The 17,866-nt window shown below is 40.0% G+C and overlaps 3 protein-coding genes across 3 annotated transcripts in view; 2 read left to right on the forward strand and 1 right to left on the reverse strand.

Annotated features, from left to right (window-relative positions):
- Positions 1-3,777, forward strand: part of LOC124114430 (alkyldihydroxyacetonephosphate synthase, peroxisomal-like) — a 36,356-nt gene extending 32,579 nt beyond the window's left edge. Inside the window, exon 20 of the mRNA XM_046474990.2 lies at positions 540-3,777. Coding sequence (XP_046330946.2) covers positions 540-670 — 131 coding nt within the window. The 3' untranslated portion in view covers positions 671-3,777. The remainder of the gene's footprint in view (positions 1-539) is intronic.
- A 1,540-nt stretch (positions 3,778-5,317) lies between these two features.
- LOC124114420 (proteasome subunit alpha type-2) lies at positions 5,318-13,361 on the reverse strand. The gene is made up of 7 exons (XM_046474980.2): positions 13,238-13,361; positions 11,268-11,344; positions 10,202-10,334; positions 8,369-8,491; positions 7,470-7,557; positions 6,121-6,194; positions 5,318-5,600 (listed from the first exon to the last, which is right to left on the reverse strand). The coding sequence occupies exons 1-7, from the start codon at positions 13,273-13,275 to the stop codon at positions 5,426-5,428; spliced, it is 708 nt and encodes a 235-aa protein (XP_046330936.1). The 5' UTR covers positions 13,276-13,361; the 3' UTR covers positions 5,318-5,425.
- Positions 13,362-13,371: 10 nt separating this feature from the next.
- Positions 13,372-17,114, forward strand: LOC124114410 (39S ribosomal protein L32, mitochondrial-like). Its single transcript, XM_046474968.2, has 3 exons — positions 13,372-13,488; positions 15,138-15,395; positions 16,089-17,114. Exons 1-3 carry the CDS (start codon positions 13,395-13,397, stop codon positions 16,307-16,309), a joined length of 573 nt encoding a protein of 190 aa, XP_046330924.2. The 5' UTR covers positions 13,372-13,394; the 3' UTR covers positions 16,310-17,114.
- The last annotated feature ends 752 nt before the right edge of the window (positions 17,115-17,866 follow it).

Genomic DNA, 17,866 nt, shown 5'->3' on the forward strand with positions numbered 1-17,866 from the left:
TTCGAATCACGGTTTGCCCCGATTATGTTTCTAGGTTTGTCAGCACCATACACGTGCTCGTGGGTTTCACCGAAGTGGTAAACGTCTGAGACCTGCATCACTTCGGGCTTTCCTCCCACATTAAGCTGACACGCCGCGATGTAACTGGAATAATGTTAAAAGCGGCGTTAAACCTAACTCACTCACTCACTCTAATGACACACAAACTGCTTCCGTGGTCTAGTGGACAGTGTGTCTGCCCAGAGAGCTAATGTTTGGTGTTTTGATCCCTAGCTTTTGTCATGCCAAAAGATGTTAAAAAATGGTACTTGTTGTTACCTTGCCTGGCACTCGGTATTATACTGTGTCTGAGTGGAGTATCCATGTCAAACTGCGGCATGGTATCTCAGTGGCTAGCACTATAAAACCTGCATAAGTCCATATCAGTACAAGCAGACGCACATACACACACATGAACACCTACAAATGCTTGCACTTTGCTATATAAGTACAATAATCTGATGCCTGACATGATGGAAGTTTTACTATTCTGTTGACAGTTGGTAAACTGCGGAAACGCTGGCTGAAGGAGACCGTGAGTGAGGTTGGTGTTGGAACTCTGAGAGCCGTGAAGGAGTACATGGACCCAGACAACATATTCAACAACAAAAACCTGATGATGGAGGACTAGCCTGGAGGACTAGCCCTGGAGGACTAGCCTTGAGAACTAGCCCTGGAGGACTAGCCTAGAAGACTAGCCTGGAGGACTAGCCCTGGAGGACTAGCCTAGAGGACTAGCCTGGAGAACTAGCCTGGAGGACAAGCCCTGGAGGACTAGCCTAGAGGACTAGCCTGGAGAACTAGCCCTGGAGGACTAGCCTGGAGGACTAGCCTAGAGGACTAGCTTGGAGGACTAGACTGGAGGACTAGCCCTGGTTATGTCCATTATTTAACATTGTGTGCTACCGGAGGCAGGCTGTGCCACGTGGCCTGGCACCAAATATTTTATCTTGTAATTCAAACAAATCATTCAACATGAAAATGGTTCATGTTACCAATTGATGATACAACATCGGGCTGTGTATCATGTGTCAGTGATTCAGTCGGTGAAACGTGTTAAGGCGGATACAGTCAGGCTGTATTTTTTCATATACTGATGACAGGCGTACTTATCTTGATACCAAGGTTGCAATACAGTACAAGTAGCCAGTATTCCAATACTGTGTTTCATGCAGTATTCAGTATTACAATACTGTGTTCTGTGCAGTATTCACTATTCCAGTACTGTGTTCTGTGCAGTATTCAGTATTCCAATACTGTGTTCTGTGCAGTATTCAGTATTCCAATACTGTGTTCTGTGCAGTATTCAGTATTCCAATACCGTGTCCTGTGCAGTATTCAGTATTCCAATACTGTCATCTGGGCAGTATTCAGTTGTCCAATACTGTGTTCTGGCAGTACTTCACTCTGAAGTAGTTACTGTTTGTCCCTAGGAAGGAAAATACCAATTCTACAGTCTGTCCTAGGAGGACACAGCCCTGGTTCTAGAAAGGTATGCATGGTATGAGGATCACCATCAACAAAACTCATGTTTCCTCGAGTGATACAATTCAGTCATTTATCAACCACGTAATCTCATGTCGTTTATATACATTAATTTTCCCAACTGCAAAGTGTTATTGTGATCAGGTTTGGAAGATTACAGTGGATTCATACTGACTGACTGACTGACTGACTTTCATAAATGTTTCATTTGAGTGCTGTACTTGTATATGTGATGGTCAAAATCTGTGTTTCACATACTAACTGCATGGGTGTTCAACTGACAAAATTTCCTACCTGCCCTAGGGCAAGTATACTTAAAGATTCTCCTTAACTTGCTTAATAGAAAAATGACGAGTGAGGTACTTCATCTGCAGTTGACAAACACACGACACATCTTCTTAGTTTCAAGAAAATACAGCTGATTTTCAAACTTGCCAAGGGCTGTGGGGTAGTCTAGTGGTTAAAGTATTCGCTCGTCACCAAGAAGTCCGGGTTCAGTTCCCCACATGGGTACAATGTGTGAAACCCATTTCTGGTGTCCCCTGCCGTGATATTGCTTGAATATTGCTAAGAGCAGCGTAAAACCAGACTCACTCACTCAATCCTACTTGCCGAGGGCAACTAAGTTACATTTTCCCACTTGCCTGACACTTTATTTTCATGGGTCGGGCAAATAGGGCATACTAATTGAACACTCCTGTAATAAGCTTATCATTTGTACATGCTCACAATTCATTTAATGACATTTTACAGTGATAATACTACTCCAGTCATTGGAGTGATATGTGGGAGGCTTGTACAGTAATCACACGTATATATATTACATGTATTCGACATTTGTCGTCTACATAGACTGGGGAAGTGTTCCAATGGTCTAAGGTGCTTCCCAGAGTTGTGTCCCTTTGGTGGCAGGATCCGCTGGTATAATGTTAAATCCTGATGTACCACAATTACTGTTTGGTTTCTTGTCACGATGCCAGTTCTGAATGTTTCATCAAAGTCTTTAGTCTAAGACCTGCATCACTTTCGACTTTTCTCTGACATTAATCTGGCTCGCCATGACACAACTGATATATTTTTCTAAGTGGCAATGAACCCCTCACTCCCCTAATGTCAGTATACAACGACAAACCATTTTATCAGGTCATAAGAATTCATGGATCAGCTTAATAGCTTAATTACATACCTGCATGAAAGCATATTTTACCCATTTTAAGAGGACGAGTGACAGTATTTTGGGGGGATATTGGTCAAAATGGCAAGGCAAAGCAACTACCTTTCTATCCTAAACGGTATTGTCACTAGTCTTATATCTGGAGCTATGCCATATCTGAGTTCTACAATATCATTAAATAGAAGTGAATAGTTTGCGAAAACAAACTTTCTGCTTTACTTTTAATGTCCATGAGCTGTACAGCTTAAACTTCTGTTTGAATGTCAAGGTCGCTCAAGAGACACGTTGTATTACATGTATTGGTTGGAGTACAGTTTCGGGGCTCATTGTACTGCAGGTGACCACATGTGACATGCTGCACCAATTAAAACCGAGTCGTTAGCTTCACATACATCACAAGTAGCACCAAGGCGGTCAGGAACAGATTCAAGCCATTACCTGAGAACAGTAACTTTGAACTAGTACAGAACTAGTTTATTCTAAGAAAATGTTCAAGACATCAAGGAATCTGTCACGAAAGCTCAAAATTTACGTTGCATTTGAGAAATACAAGTAACGTTAGGCTTTTGCTGCAAACGGAATTAAGTTTTATTTTCAAAATTCCTCTGGGATTGGTGTTGTAATGGATTTTTTTAATCAGATCTATAGTCCCCTTGCAATTTTCTTTAATTATCGCACACGTCTCTTACACAATTTAGCTCATACTCATTTCCTTATGTTGTATTAAATTATTTGAGAAAGCTTTAATTTCACATCATCCAAGTGTATTCCACATTTTTTAATGATTTCTACTTTTGTATGTGCATTATTTCAGTATTTGATCAATATATCTCCACTTACCCAGGATATTGAGGAACTTGTGAGATGCATTTTCTATTGTTCAATCTCACTGTATTGGTTTGTGATGCTTTTGGGTGTTAAATAGAGGATCTCACCTGAGTGTCTTTTGAGGTCAAATACATCAACAAAAGCTGATTAAAACCTTGCCACTCCCGAGGCTTACTGATGAATCTTTAACATTTATCGATGAATGTTGATATATGTGGCATAAAAAAACACAGGGTTAAGATTCGGTTTATCATCCAAAATCATTCTTCCAATTTTTTTAGTTTGTAAACAGTAGTAAGCTGTCTTGGGATTGAATAAGCACAGCTAACCAGCTCGGTGAGAGATCAGTGATGTCATTTTATTGTGATGTCATGGTAACTAATGATGTCACAATGGTCTGCAAAGGATTTTGATGCAATTTGTTTTGCTTGATCTCACCCATGCATTATCTCCTGTTGAAGCCAGTGTGGGGTGATCTATTGCATGGCTTCAAGCAGTTGAGAACTTTCCACGATGAGTTTGCATTAGGCTTAAAAAATAAAAGAATTGGTTCTCAGGCAATGGGTTTTGAAAATATGGTGCGGGCGGTGTCTTTTACTTTTTAGTTGTTTTTTTTAGAGAGGGGGGGGGGGAGGGAGAGGGGTGTTCAAACTAGTATGTAGCCAATAAACAGTTTTGTAATCAATAAACAACTGTGTACAATCAACCTGGCAAAGGGCCTCCCTACATAAATGTATTTGTTGATGAGTAAAATACTTGATGAATACTTAAGTTGTTTTTTTAAAAATGGAAATAAAAACGAAATGTGTGGCAAACTTTGATTCGGGCAGTGCCTGAGAACCAAGACTATTATTGTTTTTAGCCTTACTGTTACATATTTTACCGGCTATAAAGGTATATTGGTCTGTACAGAAATTAGATTGTGTGTGCATAATGAACAACTGTTTATTGTAATTCTTTTAACTAAATTGTGTATAAATCATGCAGAAATAAATTTTCTTCCAAAGAGTATGGCCTGTGTCTTCCTTCACCAGATGGGACTGCTCCTTCACTTCAGACTGTGAGATTCTACCTGCTGGTTTATTGTATTAGTGACAATAGTGTCCATGAAGAAAAGAAAATTATGGTGTTTTGATTGAATATAAATTTCTTTTTAAATCAAACTCTCTCTCAGTAAAAAGGCAGACAGTTTTATTACTTTAATAAGAAATTCAGATTCCCGTGTTTCTTGTATATGTGCAGGGCCCTGTTCCACAAGGCGATCGTAACTCCCATACTTAACATAGACTTACGGAAGTCTTAGCACCAAGATTGCTTTGTAGAATGTGCCCCAGGTCTCTTGTAAAAGAGTGAACTGGGTACAATCATGCAAAAACATTGAACATGTATTGTGTAGCTTCATTTTTGGCCTTTCATTTTGGTGAAACCAACAAGCATTGGTATGCTGACAGATCAAAGTTCCTCAAAGCTATCTCAGTGCTATGACTATCGTAAGCCGATGTTAAAGTATGTGACTTTAGATCACCTTAGTGCTAAGATTGCTTTTTGCATCTACAACCATTGGTTCAAGGCATGGGTAAAAGATTCAACACTCAAATATTCAGTTCCTCAGGTCACAGCCCATTTGATCCCATTCCAAAAACTTATGAATAAATTGTGTCCATGTTTCTTCCTGCTTGTGCCACAACTGCCCTATTTCACACAAAGTGTGAAATTCTAACTGGACAGTGTAACAGCCTGTCTGCTTGATGACAGTTGACATGCCAAAGGTAGCAAAAGAAAAACCACCACTGTGAGTTATCCATAAATTTATTACACAGATGCTGAGTGACAATGATAGCAAGTGTTTCGTGTCTATCACATTACAAAATGAGAACATGGTATAATATACAATGCAAGTTAGGAGACGGAGGCTAGGTAGTCCTTGATCTCTGAGGGCGAGAGACGATGGAACCCATCCTTGTTACAGATCCCAATCTCTATATTGTCTTCCGTCATCTGTCCTTCAAAGCTCTCCTTCAGAGTCAGGATGGAGGTGTGAACGGCATCCTCTAACTCCAGACTTTCACTGTATCTAAAGACAAAACACAAATACCATCAATTCTTGAGTTGAACAAAATAAACTCTCATCCTCAATGCTGGTTATGTCTCACATGAAAAAGCAATCTTGAAAATGAATAACCAAGCCTAAAAGTCTACTAAGGCTACACTTTCAATATTGTATGATTTGCGGATATTTTCTAACCAATTAGTTATGAGAGGGTCAATTAAAGTCAGTCTGTGTCAAAATTTCAGTCCACAGCCTTATTTTAGTGCTATTTATATGGATGTTTTAGCTGATCTTGCTAGACCAAACGATTTTACTTGACTTGAAATTCAGACGAATGGTTATTCGCAGATGAGTGTTTAGGTCAGTCGATTAAGTGGGGCAAAAAATAAATGCTAATTCTGTTTACAGCGCAGGATCTTTACTGTTTTCAGTGGCAGTGGTCAATTATTATTTAACTTTTAATTTTTGTTACAATTATTATCTCCCTTTTTTGAATACCAATACCTATGGTACACTCAGTGAGACATGAAGCACAAGAACTTACCTCTTCTCAAGGAATGTTTTTCCATTGATCTGATTCTTGCCCATAGCTGTGGCCTTCCATGCAAAGTAAGCTCCCTGGAACATTAACACAGAGACTTTCCACATAGTTCAGCTTTACACAGGAATCCTAAACATGTCTAAATGTAAGTTTTACAAGACATCAGCATGACTCTCAGTCTGCCTAGTACTTCAACAGGTCAGCAGTTTGAATGTTTTCTCAAAAATGTTTGTAATCATCACTATATTTTTCAGGGGCAAGGTCATACTTACAGTGGGGTCACACTGGTAGATGTAAGGCCATACTTACAGAGGGGTCACACTGGTAGAGGCAGGGTCGTACTTACAGAGGGGTCACACTGGTAGAGGTAACGTCATACTTACAGAGGGGTCACACTGGTAGAGGCAAGGTCATACTTACAGAGAGTTCACACTGGTAGGGGCAAGGTCGTACTTACAGAGGGGTCACACTGGTAGGGGCAAGGTTTTACTTACAGAGGGGTCACACTGGTAGAGGCAAGGTCATACTTACAGAGGGGTCACACTGGTAGAGGCAAGGTCGTACTTACAGAGAGGTCACACTGGTAGAGGCAGGGTCGTACTTACAGAGGGGTCACACTGGTAGGGGCAAGGTCATACTTACAGATAGGTCACACTGGTACAGGCAAGGTCGTACTTACAGAGGGGTCACACTGGTAGAGGCAAGGTCGTACTTACAGAGGGGTCACACAGGTAGGGGCAAGGTCGTACTTACACAGAGGTCAACTGGTAGAGGTAAGGTCGTACTTACATAGGGGTCACACTGGTAGGGGCAAGGTCGTACTTACAGAGGGGTCACACTGGTAGGGGCAAGGTCGTACTTACAGAGGGGTCACACTGGTAGGGGCAAGGTCGTACTTACAGAGGGGTCACACTGGTAGGGGCAAGGTCATACTTACACAGAGGTCAACTGGTAGAGGTAAGGTCGTACTTACAGAGAGTTCACACTGGTAGGGGCAAGGTCGTACTTACAGAGGGGTCACACTGGTAGGGGCAAGGTCGTACTTACAGAGGGGTCACACTGGTAGGGGCAAGGTCGTACTTACAGAGGGGTCACACTGGTAGGGGCAAGGTCGTACTTACAGAGGGGTCACACTGGTAGGGGCAAGGTCATACTTACACAGAGGTCAAATGGTAGAGGCAAGGTCGTACTTACAGAGGGGTCACACTGGTAGGGGCAAGGTCATACTTACAGAGGGGTCACACTGGTAGAGGTAAGGTCATACTTACAGATACTTACAGAGGGGTCACACTGGTAGAGGCAAGGTCGTACTTACAGAGGGGTCACACTGGTAGAGGCAAGGTCGTACTTACAGAGGGGTCACACTGGTAGAGGTAAGGTTTCTCCTCATCTTCATCCCAGCCAGCGATCAGCAGAGAAACTCCAAATGGACGCACACCACTGATGAGGAAATAGAATACAACTGAAAACACTACCTTCAGTCAAACAAATCCTCCATCAAACACTGCCATGTAAAACAATGGGATGACATCAAACATTTACAGTAAATAATTGTACCTTAACATTTGGATAACTTGTAATTACTTTATTTGTTTTTAGAATTAAGCTTGCAGCGGTTAAGATGCACTTAATAGCATTGTGATAAAATCGGAAGTGAATCACAATAATGACAGTCGTAGTACACAATACAACCTCATTTGGGATGTTACATCAAAGTGCAGGAAAAGGGGAAGACGTGACAGTTACGATTCAGACAGTGATTGAGTATGGTTTTACACCGCTTTTAGCAATATTTCAGCAATACCATGGCGGGGGACACCAGAAATGGGCTTCACACATTGTACCCATGTGGTGAATCGAACCCGGGTCTTCCATGTGATGAGCGAATGCTTTAACCACTAGGCTACCCGACATCCCCATAATTCAGACAGAATGCCAAGAGAATGAAACAGGAATGAAAATGAGAGCAACTTCCAGACAGGGCATTCAATTTAATCTTTTATCTCTGTCTTTGTACAGTGACTCCTCGTTTTTCTGGACCAAGTTTGATAGTCCTGCCTTCTCAACAATATTGCTGGAAATGTGTGTATGTAGATAATTGTATCTTGAAAATTCATATTCAGAGCAACATGATTCTGTAATCTTGATTTGTTAAAGTGAAGAACTATTAAATGCTGACAATTTTAAAAGGATCAGTGAAATTCAGGTGTCACTGTACTGAAGTACAGAACTACAACTCTGCGAGCATTACCCCGACTGTGTGAATTCCTGCATGACTGTGGCTACTCTCTGCACCAGCTGGGCGGTGGGGATCTGTTCCTGGTAGGTTAGGTAGTACTGCTGGGCCAACTTCCGCGCTCTTCGCACGAGTACTCTGGACAGTTCAAATATTAAAAACATTACCTTAAAATACGAGGTGAAGTGAAATAGGGTTTATTGTCGAGTCCAAGATTATTGCACTTACATAGTGATGTGCATGCACGTGGGTGGGTGGCTGATTGTACTAGTCCGGGCTAATGCCGATTTAATAGTGCTAGCCCACTGAGATACCATGGCACAGTTTAACAAGGATACCCCAATCGTGACAGTATACTGACTCTGAGCCAACCAGTCCTTGTATTAGCCCCTTAATGCTGAGCGCCAGACAGGGTATTAACAAGTACCATTTTTAAATGCCTCTAGGAATGACAAGGCCGGGGATTGAACCCTGGACCTTCCACTCTCTGGGCGGACGCTCTACCATGAGACCAAGGAGGCAGTCCTTTAAGATATGAAACCGACAGGTTACTGCTCCGTTTATCACTACTCAAAACTTGCTAACTTTGCCATAAGGACTGCGTTTTGTAAATTATCAGTTGGGCAAGGAAACTTTCTTGGTTTTAATAAAATAATTTCCTAACAATCACCAGTAGGTGCTGCATCATGTTCTACAAATCAAAGTGTAACAGCTGAAACTGTCTGATAGGCACTGATACAATGCTTTTCATGATACATAAAGTGATACTGCCATAACAGGCTTTTGTCTATTATCACATTTTTGGTTTCAACATCAATAACAAAAACACTTATCATTTGGTTGTATGTAACTGGATTGCACGAAAGTACCAATACCGAAACAGATAAAAATACTTGCAAATATTCTACCACCTGATCTGCAAGGGTGAGTGTGTTGGGTTTTACACCAATTTGAACAGTATGTCAGTTATATCATGATGTGTCAGGTTGATGTGGCAGGAAAGCCTAAAATGACGCAGGTCTTAGACTTTTACCACTTTAATGAAACCCATGACCATGGGTGTGGTGCTGACAAACCTAGAAACATAACCAGGATGAACATGGATTCAACCCACGATCATAGGTTCCCGGTTTGCCCTAAGTGAGTGAGTGAGTGAGTATGGTTTTACGCCGCTTTTAGCAATATTCCAGCAATATCACGGCGGGGGCAACAGAAATGGGCTTCACACAATGTACCCATGTCGGGAATCGAACCCGGGTCTTCGGCGTGACGAGCGAACGCTTTAACCACTAGGCTACCCGACCGCCCCGGTTTGCCCTAAGAGGCACAACTTGCTGCACTACAGATAACTGTACCACCCATGCCCCCACCTGGTCAATCAGTTCTAATTATTAAAATTATCCTAGCACAAGACCCTAAGGCCTACTTTGTAGGGTTGAAATGATACATTGGTGCACCAGTGCATCACAAGTTTTCATGTGACAATATGATACAAGATACATGATTCATTTTTTTCTGAATCGATACAAGATGATACACTTGCTTAAATAAATTACTTACTACTCGTGTAATGATTATTGATGTTTTTGTCTGTCATATATCGCAAATTGTGTTGTAATTAGCGTTTCAAGTTCACTACTAAAAATAGCGGCTATGAACATGTGTCTACAGCTAGCTTTTCCTTTTGAACTTGCTCTGAAATATTTATTGTCAAGAAGTTTGCATGCGATTTGACATAAAGTTTAGTATTGTGGTATGTTTTCATATCGTGACCTATGTATCATGATACGTATGGCATCGTGACCTTGCTGTATCATTTCACCCCTGTTACTTTGTATATCACAATACCTGTAGTCCGGTCCCATTCCACTGTAAACCATGCCAATATTCTTTGTGATGGATTCAACCTTGTTGATGCTGTGTTCATCATAAAGCACAGATTTTTGTTTCTTCTCTGTTGCCAGGACAACCCCATTTGTTGCTACAAAAGATACATGGCATATCTCAAACTGAAAAAACCTTGTTCCGTGAATTAGCATTGGTGATCTCCAGCTGAAGAATATATATGATTTGTGTTATAAGTTTGTGAATGTTCACGAGAATGACATCCTTTGTACTTAGGGGAATATCATATCACAAAAACTGAAGCTACTGGGGTCATAAGTTGTTTGTTTACTTATTCATATGTAGTGACCTTGACCTTTAAAGTGGACAAATCATATGACAGAATGATCACATAGACATCTACATTGCCTGTGTTCAAGTGGTTTTGTCGTATCTTGTCCAAGGTTAAATACCATAAATGTTGTAGTCAAATGTTTTGAGTTAGTCAGCTAACGTCTGTATGGTTTATGAAATAGGTTTTGTTTGTTGTTTAACACTGAACTCAGCAATATTCAAGCTATATGATAGCCTAAAAGCTGTCTGTAAATAATCGTGTCAGTCGCCTCTTACAGCAAGCATGGGTTGCTGAAGACCTATTCTCTACCTGGATCTTCACAGGTCTTATGTAATAAGATGATGTTTCTCAGTGAGTCATTTGATGGCTAATTGGACTGAAAGTGAAGGTTGTTTTGAGTTTCATAATTATGATCACGCCAATCATGCATTTTGGACGTTTGGAAGAGTGAAAAGTCCACGAACATATCATGGCATATTACAAGCAGTAAATATTATATAAAAGTATATATAAGTCTCCAGAGATATAAGTAATGTCTACATTATACGGATGTATAAAGTACCAGTGAAGATCTGGAGTAGAATAGGTCTTCAGCAACCCAGTCTTGCTGTAAATGGCGTAACTGTAACTGAAAAGTTTAAATCCTAACACATTATTAACTAAGGTGAGGAGAAATTTGGTTTCACATTCTTGAACTATAGTGAAATACATTGTTAAGTACATGTTTAAACTCACCTTTGATGCCGACAGAGGGGGCACCTGCTCCTACTGCAGCCAAGGCATACTCAATCTGTACCAGCTTCCCAGAGGGGCTGCAATGAACATGACCAGCTTATTTTATAGCAGCAGTCTCAATGTAATTACAGTCAAAATCTGTGATAACAATTGCAATATCAATTCATAAAAGAAGTTAAGGCTCCTCCTTGTTATGGTGTGACAAATGACGGGGGGTAGTTGGGACCCATTCTGGCATGGAATCACATTGTGAAGAAAGATGACATGAATTACATGCTAAGAAGCATGATATAGACACTGACAGCACAAATAAACAATATTATTAATGTTCACAGTTGATCAAGGTGTTTGTTTGTTGTTTTATCCCGCACTCAGCAATATTCCAGCTATATGACGGCGGTCTGTAAATAATCAAGCATGGACCAGACAATCCAGTGATTGATATCATGAGCATCGATTCACTGATCAAGGTGTAGGACGCCTGATTCTTCGAAACAATCTTTGCTGATTCATGTCAGTGCAGTAGAAAGTATTTAATTGTTCCATTTCCAAAACAAATTTCCCCCAGTCATTATTATAATTTGATACACTGTTTGTGACTGGAATTACAAATCCATCTGCACATTTACATCTGCTGGTATGGTTTTGTGTTCACTGAACAATATTTTACATTGGAAGTACTTCATAAACATGATAAAAGACGTGTTAAGATAATCTACCATTGATGTCTAAATATGAACATCTTCAGCACGTAATAATAAAACAAAAATAAAACCCTCCAACACTTGGCTGTGTCGGTCAAACAATTCCAACAAGTGAATTGATGCCTGTGTTTTTTTACAACAGGTCAGTTACTGCTTGTAGTTGCAAGTTTAAGTGACTGTTAACCATTTTTTAAAGTACAGCGTGTATGTATCATAACCTTGTTGAGTGGCATGACAACACTAATTGATATTCTCAAAGGAATGTTATTACATGTTAGCATGGTCAGAAATGGAAAATGTTCTCATCCTTATCAATTTGCTAAAACATCACACCTACATCTATCAATTGTCATGTTTTAATAAACATGACTGCATTATCAAAATTGTTACAGTTAACATCATTAATATGGAAATAACGTTACAATGACTTTCTGAACAATCACTTTTAAATACTAATTAATTTAACTGTTAAACATGTTACAATCATGTTTCAATCTGACATTTCAATACATGTCTTGTGTCTGTATCAAGCAAGAGATTACAACTGGGTAGCATACAGTACATAGTGTGATACATAGGTGTACGGTATCACGGGAAGACACCATTGGTAATATCCAACTAGTCCGCAGTTCATTTCAGACTAGTGTTTCAGGTACCGGTAATAAATTAATATAACTAGTTTCTCAGAAAACCACTAGGCCTACTGTCCCTCTAGATATTTATAAGTCTCTGACAAATGGCCAAGTGACCATGTCTATCCCTAGAGTATTATTGTAATAGCAATACTAACATTTGGAAAGTTCTCTCTCCAAATTTATACATCAAAAGAACTAGTGACTATAAGAGATAGTTTTACCATTGATGAGAGTTCTATATATTCTTTTACTGACAGTGCCAAAGCATTTGAATGACTTGGCGAAAAATGGATGTCTAATTTTTTTACAAAGGCCATGCTGGCATCCAGTTTCTCATAAAGATTACCATATTCAGGAAACCTCTTAAATCATCTAGTATCATTCATTTGGAATAACAGCAGCACCATAACATGCATTGTTGATTGGTATTTGATATATTTCTGTTAGGGTATTCAGTAAAACTTAGTCTTCAGATGTACTAGGCTAAATGAGGGAAATGATATGGTGCTCCTTGTAAACGGGGGAAAGATTGCCTTCTTCTGTAATACTTTTTTAAATGTTTGATAATTGTTCTATAGCAACATGACAATATATATTTGTTATTTATCTATTAAAGCAAGCCAATATCTACCTGAAAGTGGTCAACGAAAAGCTATATCTCTCCGTCATGATGCTTGATGCTTGGGTTGTCTACGACTGTATCATATGTAACAGCGGTCTTGATTGGACGAAATTCTTTTCTCATCCAATCAGCGTTAATTTTACTTGAGCGGTTGTCGGCAATCAAAATGGCGACGACCACGAGCATGACTCGAGTTTTAGCAAGACTGCAGCATTCAAAACAATTAATATTACAATGGCTATTTCGCAATCAACCTCCCGGTGAGAATAGAAAACCGACATGTTCCAATACCTCACGTTTGCACAAGCCTTTGATGTTGTTTTGAAGTCAATTGTCACCTCTGTTTTGTGCGGAGTTCACACGTGTCTCCCAAATTCGTGGGTTTTCACGTGTGTTCATGGTCTGGGGATGTTTTCTTGCACTTTGCTTGTCCAAAAGATTTTCTATTGCAATTAATGAAGGGATTTATATTCTTATATTGACTGCTGTAATACCTAAGATAGTCAATAAAGATAGTCAATAAATGGCAAAGACTAAACAATTTGATTGTGTGTGTCAATCAGAAAAATATCACTGGCAATTCAGGGTTAGAATAGCTCAATGGCCCAGAGAGTCAATGGATCGGTTAGTGAGACTCATTGGATCGGGAGACGTTGTTGGTTGCGAGTCATCTCTACAGTGTGGATTGTTGCTCACAATATCAAAACTGATTGTCTGGTCCAGACCAGATTATTTACAGGTCTAGGTCAGCTGGAATACTGTAAACAAAACAAAAAATACTTTTAATTTAACTACATCAATGGAAAATGGCCCTTCCATTGGAACATTGAGAGAAAGGAGATCAGCATTATGAGGAGGCCGCCTCCCCTAACCTTATGTATATCTTTATGCCATTTCAAGGTTTGAAACTTGCTGAAGTCTAACTTTTATCCTCTAGTACTAAACAGTTTCAGGTTCATATTAAGGATTATAGTGTCAAAACTGTCAATAGCAGGGTGTATGGGATTTAATAAGCTGAATAGGTTTGTGCACCACAAAGGGGATTCACAGGCGACTATACTTGTCGTAGGAAGCGACTAATGGGAGCGGGTGGTCAGGCTCGCCGACTTGGTTGAAGCATGTCTTCAATCCCAATTGCATGGATCGATGCTCATGATATCAATCACTGGATTGTCTGGTCCAGCCTTGATTTTACAGACCGCCGTCATATAGCTGGAATATTGCTGAGTGAATATACAAACCAATCACACCCAATCCGCTTGTAAGGTCCTGCTATTGACAAGTGTAATGATGTTCACAAGTTACAAGAAATTATTTTCTGAAATATTTTTGTGTGCCCCGTCTATTTTGTGACCTGCTTTCGTGCATGTCAGCTTATCCAAAGTCATTTGTGACGATACATGTAAATGAACTCATGATAACCGTACAGGCTGAAAAGCCAACTTGTATATGTTTTACAAGATGGCAACTGACCAGTCAGACAGCTAGATTCTTGTATGGTAATGGACCGCCTCCGTGGTCTAGAGGTAGAGCGTCTGCCCGGAGAGCAGAAGGTCCAGGGTTCAATCCCGACCGTGTCATACCAAAAGACGTTCAAAGATGGTACTTGTTGTTACCCTGTCTGATGCTCAGCATTAAGGGTCTAAAACAAGGACTGGTTGGCTCGGAGTCAGTATACTGTGTCTGAGTGGGGTATTCATGTTAAACTGCGGCATGGTATCTCAGTGAGCTAGCACTATAAATCGGCATCAGTCCGGACTAGTACAAGCAGCCACACAAACACATGTACACATACATGCACGTCGCTATATAAGTGCAATAATCTTGGACGCCACGTTAAACTCAATTTCACCTCACCTCACCTCACCTTTTATGGTAATGATAAAAGATATTCTTATCTCATTTGCAGGTATGTATGGTGCTCTAGCCTTTGATGTCAGCCCCTCTCTACCCGACACTCATCAGACCAAACAAAGCCCAACGTCTGTCCTGGGATCTATACTAGACAGTGTGCTGTGGGCTACAGTACCAAGGAATAGACGATCAGTCGAGAAGAGACTTACCAGGAAACATGGCATGACCAAACAGTTTGAAGCTGCAATACCTAAGAAAAATATCACTGCTTGTCTGGAATGTGGTCACTGGCATGAAAAACACACAATATGTGGTAAGAGATGACTTTGATTAGGCGATATGTTTTTTTCATTTTAGGTTTTCCAATTTGAATGAATGGGTGAGCCACAAAATGAGAACAAGAAATAGAAATATTGTAGTTTTGATTCATGTTGTTTGCCAAACTAGATGCATTTGAAAAGTAAACAAGTTCCAACTACAAAAATCAAACAAAATATTGCTGAACTTTTTGACATTTTCTAACAATAATTGATCCAAAGCATTTTACATATTGTCTCTTGTAACTGCAAAATAGATAAGTAAGCCAAGGTAATGTTGTTAAAAACAGAAATAAAACATCCTCACTCATGCTCAATCTCATTAAAATCAGAACTTACTTCTTGCTACCGCTAAACAAAGATCCATACAATCTAGGCCATCTATTAGCCATTCCAGAATGTTGTTTTGTTCAGTTTTCAAATTATTAATCGAGAATTTGTCCAAATATGTTTCAAAGCATAGTCGCCAGTTTGAAACAACTGCTGCAATATCGAGAAAGCTGCCTTCTGATTGGCTAATGTCAATTTTTTTTATCAGTCAGTCCATTTTCGGTCAAAGTATGTGAAAGGTCAGTCCGACGTGCCCCGTAATGGGATGTCCTCAGATCTTTGTTTAGCGGTAGTGAGAACTAAGATCTGATTTAATAAGATTGACTCGTGCTAAATTTCCACTTTCGGTCATGTTTCAGGCAACTGCTACAAGAAAGTGAAAGCAGAGACGAGGGAGTTGAAGCTGTCCATGGGAGACGACTTCCACTACAATACACCCAGGGCGGAGATTCAAGTGTTGTATCAGCAGGAAACAGATCAACGCCAAAAATATAAAGGAAAATACATTATAGAAATGGACAAACCAAGGCCACAGTGGTTCCCTAAAAACTTGATGACTCGTGGGAAGGGGGACACATAGAGTGGTGGTTGTTGACACAACATTTACCCCATCTTTAAACCCTGCTCCATCCCCTGTGATACTAATGCCGAAGATGTCTTTGTCGCATGAGGTAGTACATAAATCTACCCTACGTAGAGTTTTGTACACAGAAATCTACCAGAGGTAGAACTCCGTATACAGAAATCAACCCTACCACGCAGTATTAACAATGGGCAAGTTCTGAAATTAAACATTGTTTTCAGCGAGACTTTCCTTTCTGAGAAAGATGGCGATCTTCTCGATAATTTTACGATTATTTGACACAAATTACAATGGTTCCTATACAAAGTTATGACACTGACGGAGGAAATGATCAAAACAAACATTAACGCAAACTTCCTGAATGGAGGATTTCAACAAATGGCCAACTTATTCTTACTGCTCTATGTGTGCCATTTGTGTTTCTGCCATTTTGTCTATAACTGGGAAAATGCGGAATGGTAAACCGATTTGGTTGGTTATCAAATAGAATGGACTGGTTGGCACCGAGGGGAGGGTATATTTCTGGTGACCGAACTCTGACCGTGTAGGTGTATGTGCTACCTCTTACGACCAAGATCCCTTCAGTGATACTAATCACTGAGTAAAACTTTGATATGAACGTTGTGTTTAGTCACTTCTGTCAGTGATGGTGAATTCGTAACTTCGATGATGCATTGTGTAACAGGTGTTCAAAGAAGGAACTGTTTTTCGACTTTCACTACAAATCATGAATCACAACATTAGTGCTATAGATGTGTGTAACAAATGTATAAGCAAGAATGGATTAAAACTTTGAATATTTGTCCGTGTGTATTTGTGTTCATTTTTGCAGGTCGTATGGATGAAAGGTCCAAGTGAAATTGTTTGCGCTTTTCAATTGTCTGTAATCCGTTGTCCAAAAGATCTTGTTGCAATGGTTTGTTTGTTGTTTTATGCCGCACTCAGCAATATTCCAGTTATATGACGGCAGTCTGTAAATAATCGAGTCTGGAATGGACAATCCGGTGATTGAGATCATGAGCTTCGATCCACGCAATTTGGATTTGATGACATGCATCAACCAAGTCAGCGAGCCTGACCAACCGATCCCGTTTGTCGATTCTTACGACAAGCATAGTGGTATTTACGGCAAGCATGGGTTACTGAAGAACTATTCTACCCCGGATCTTCACGGGTTGCAAACAGATGAATTTTGGAAGCTCTGATAGGAAAACTAACAAGTACATGATTGTTTGAAGTCAGGGGTCCGTTCCACAAAGTGATCATAGCGCTAAGGTGATTGTAACTCCCATACTTTAACATAGACTTACAAGTGTCATAACTCTGCGATCGCTTGGTAGAATGAGGCCTAGTACAAACATTAGGGTTGGTGTATAGGCACATGAATCGTATTGAAATATTTCACAATACGGAGAATATAATCTTTGTGATATACTAGTATGTTTGTACTGTTCAAACGATGAAATAAAAACAATGACACTTCATGACTGATGGCATGGTTGAATCCTGAGGTGATCTTACGGCAAGCATGGGTTGCTGAAGACCTATTCTACC

This window comes from Haliotis rufescens, unplaced genomic scaffold, assembly GCF_023055435.1.
Source record: "Haliotis rufescens isolate VD_foot unplaced genomic scaffold, xgHalRufe1.0.p SCAF_4, whole genome shotgun sequence".
NCBI lineage: Eukaryota > Metazoa > Mollusca > Gastropoda > Lepetellida > Haliotidae > Haliotis > Haliotis rufescens.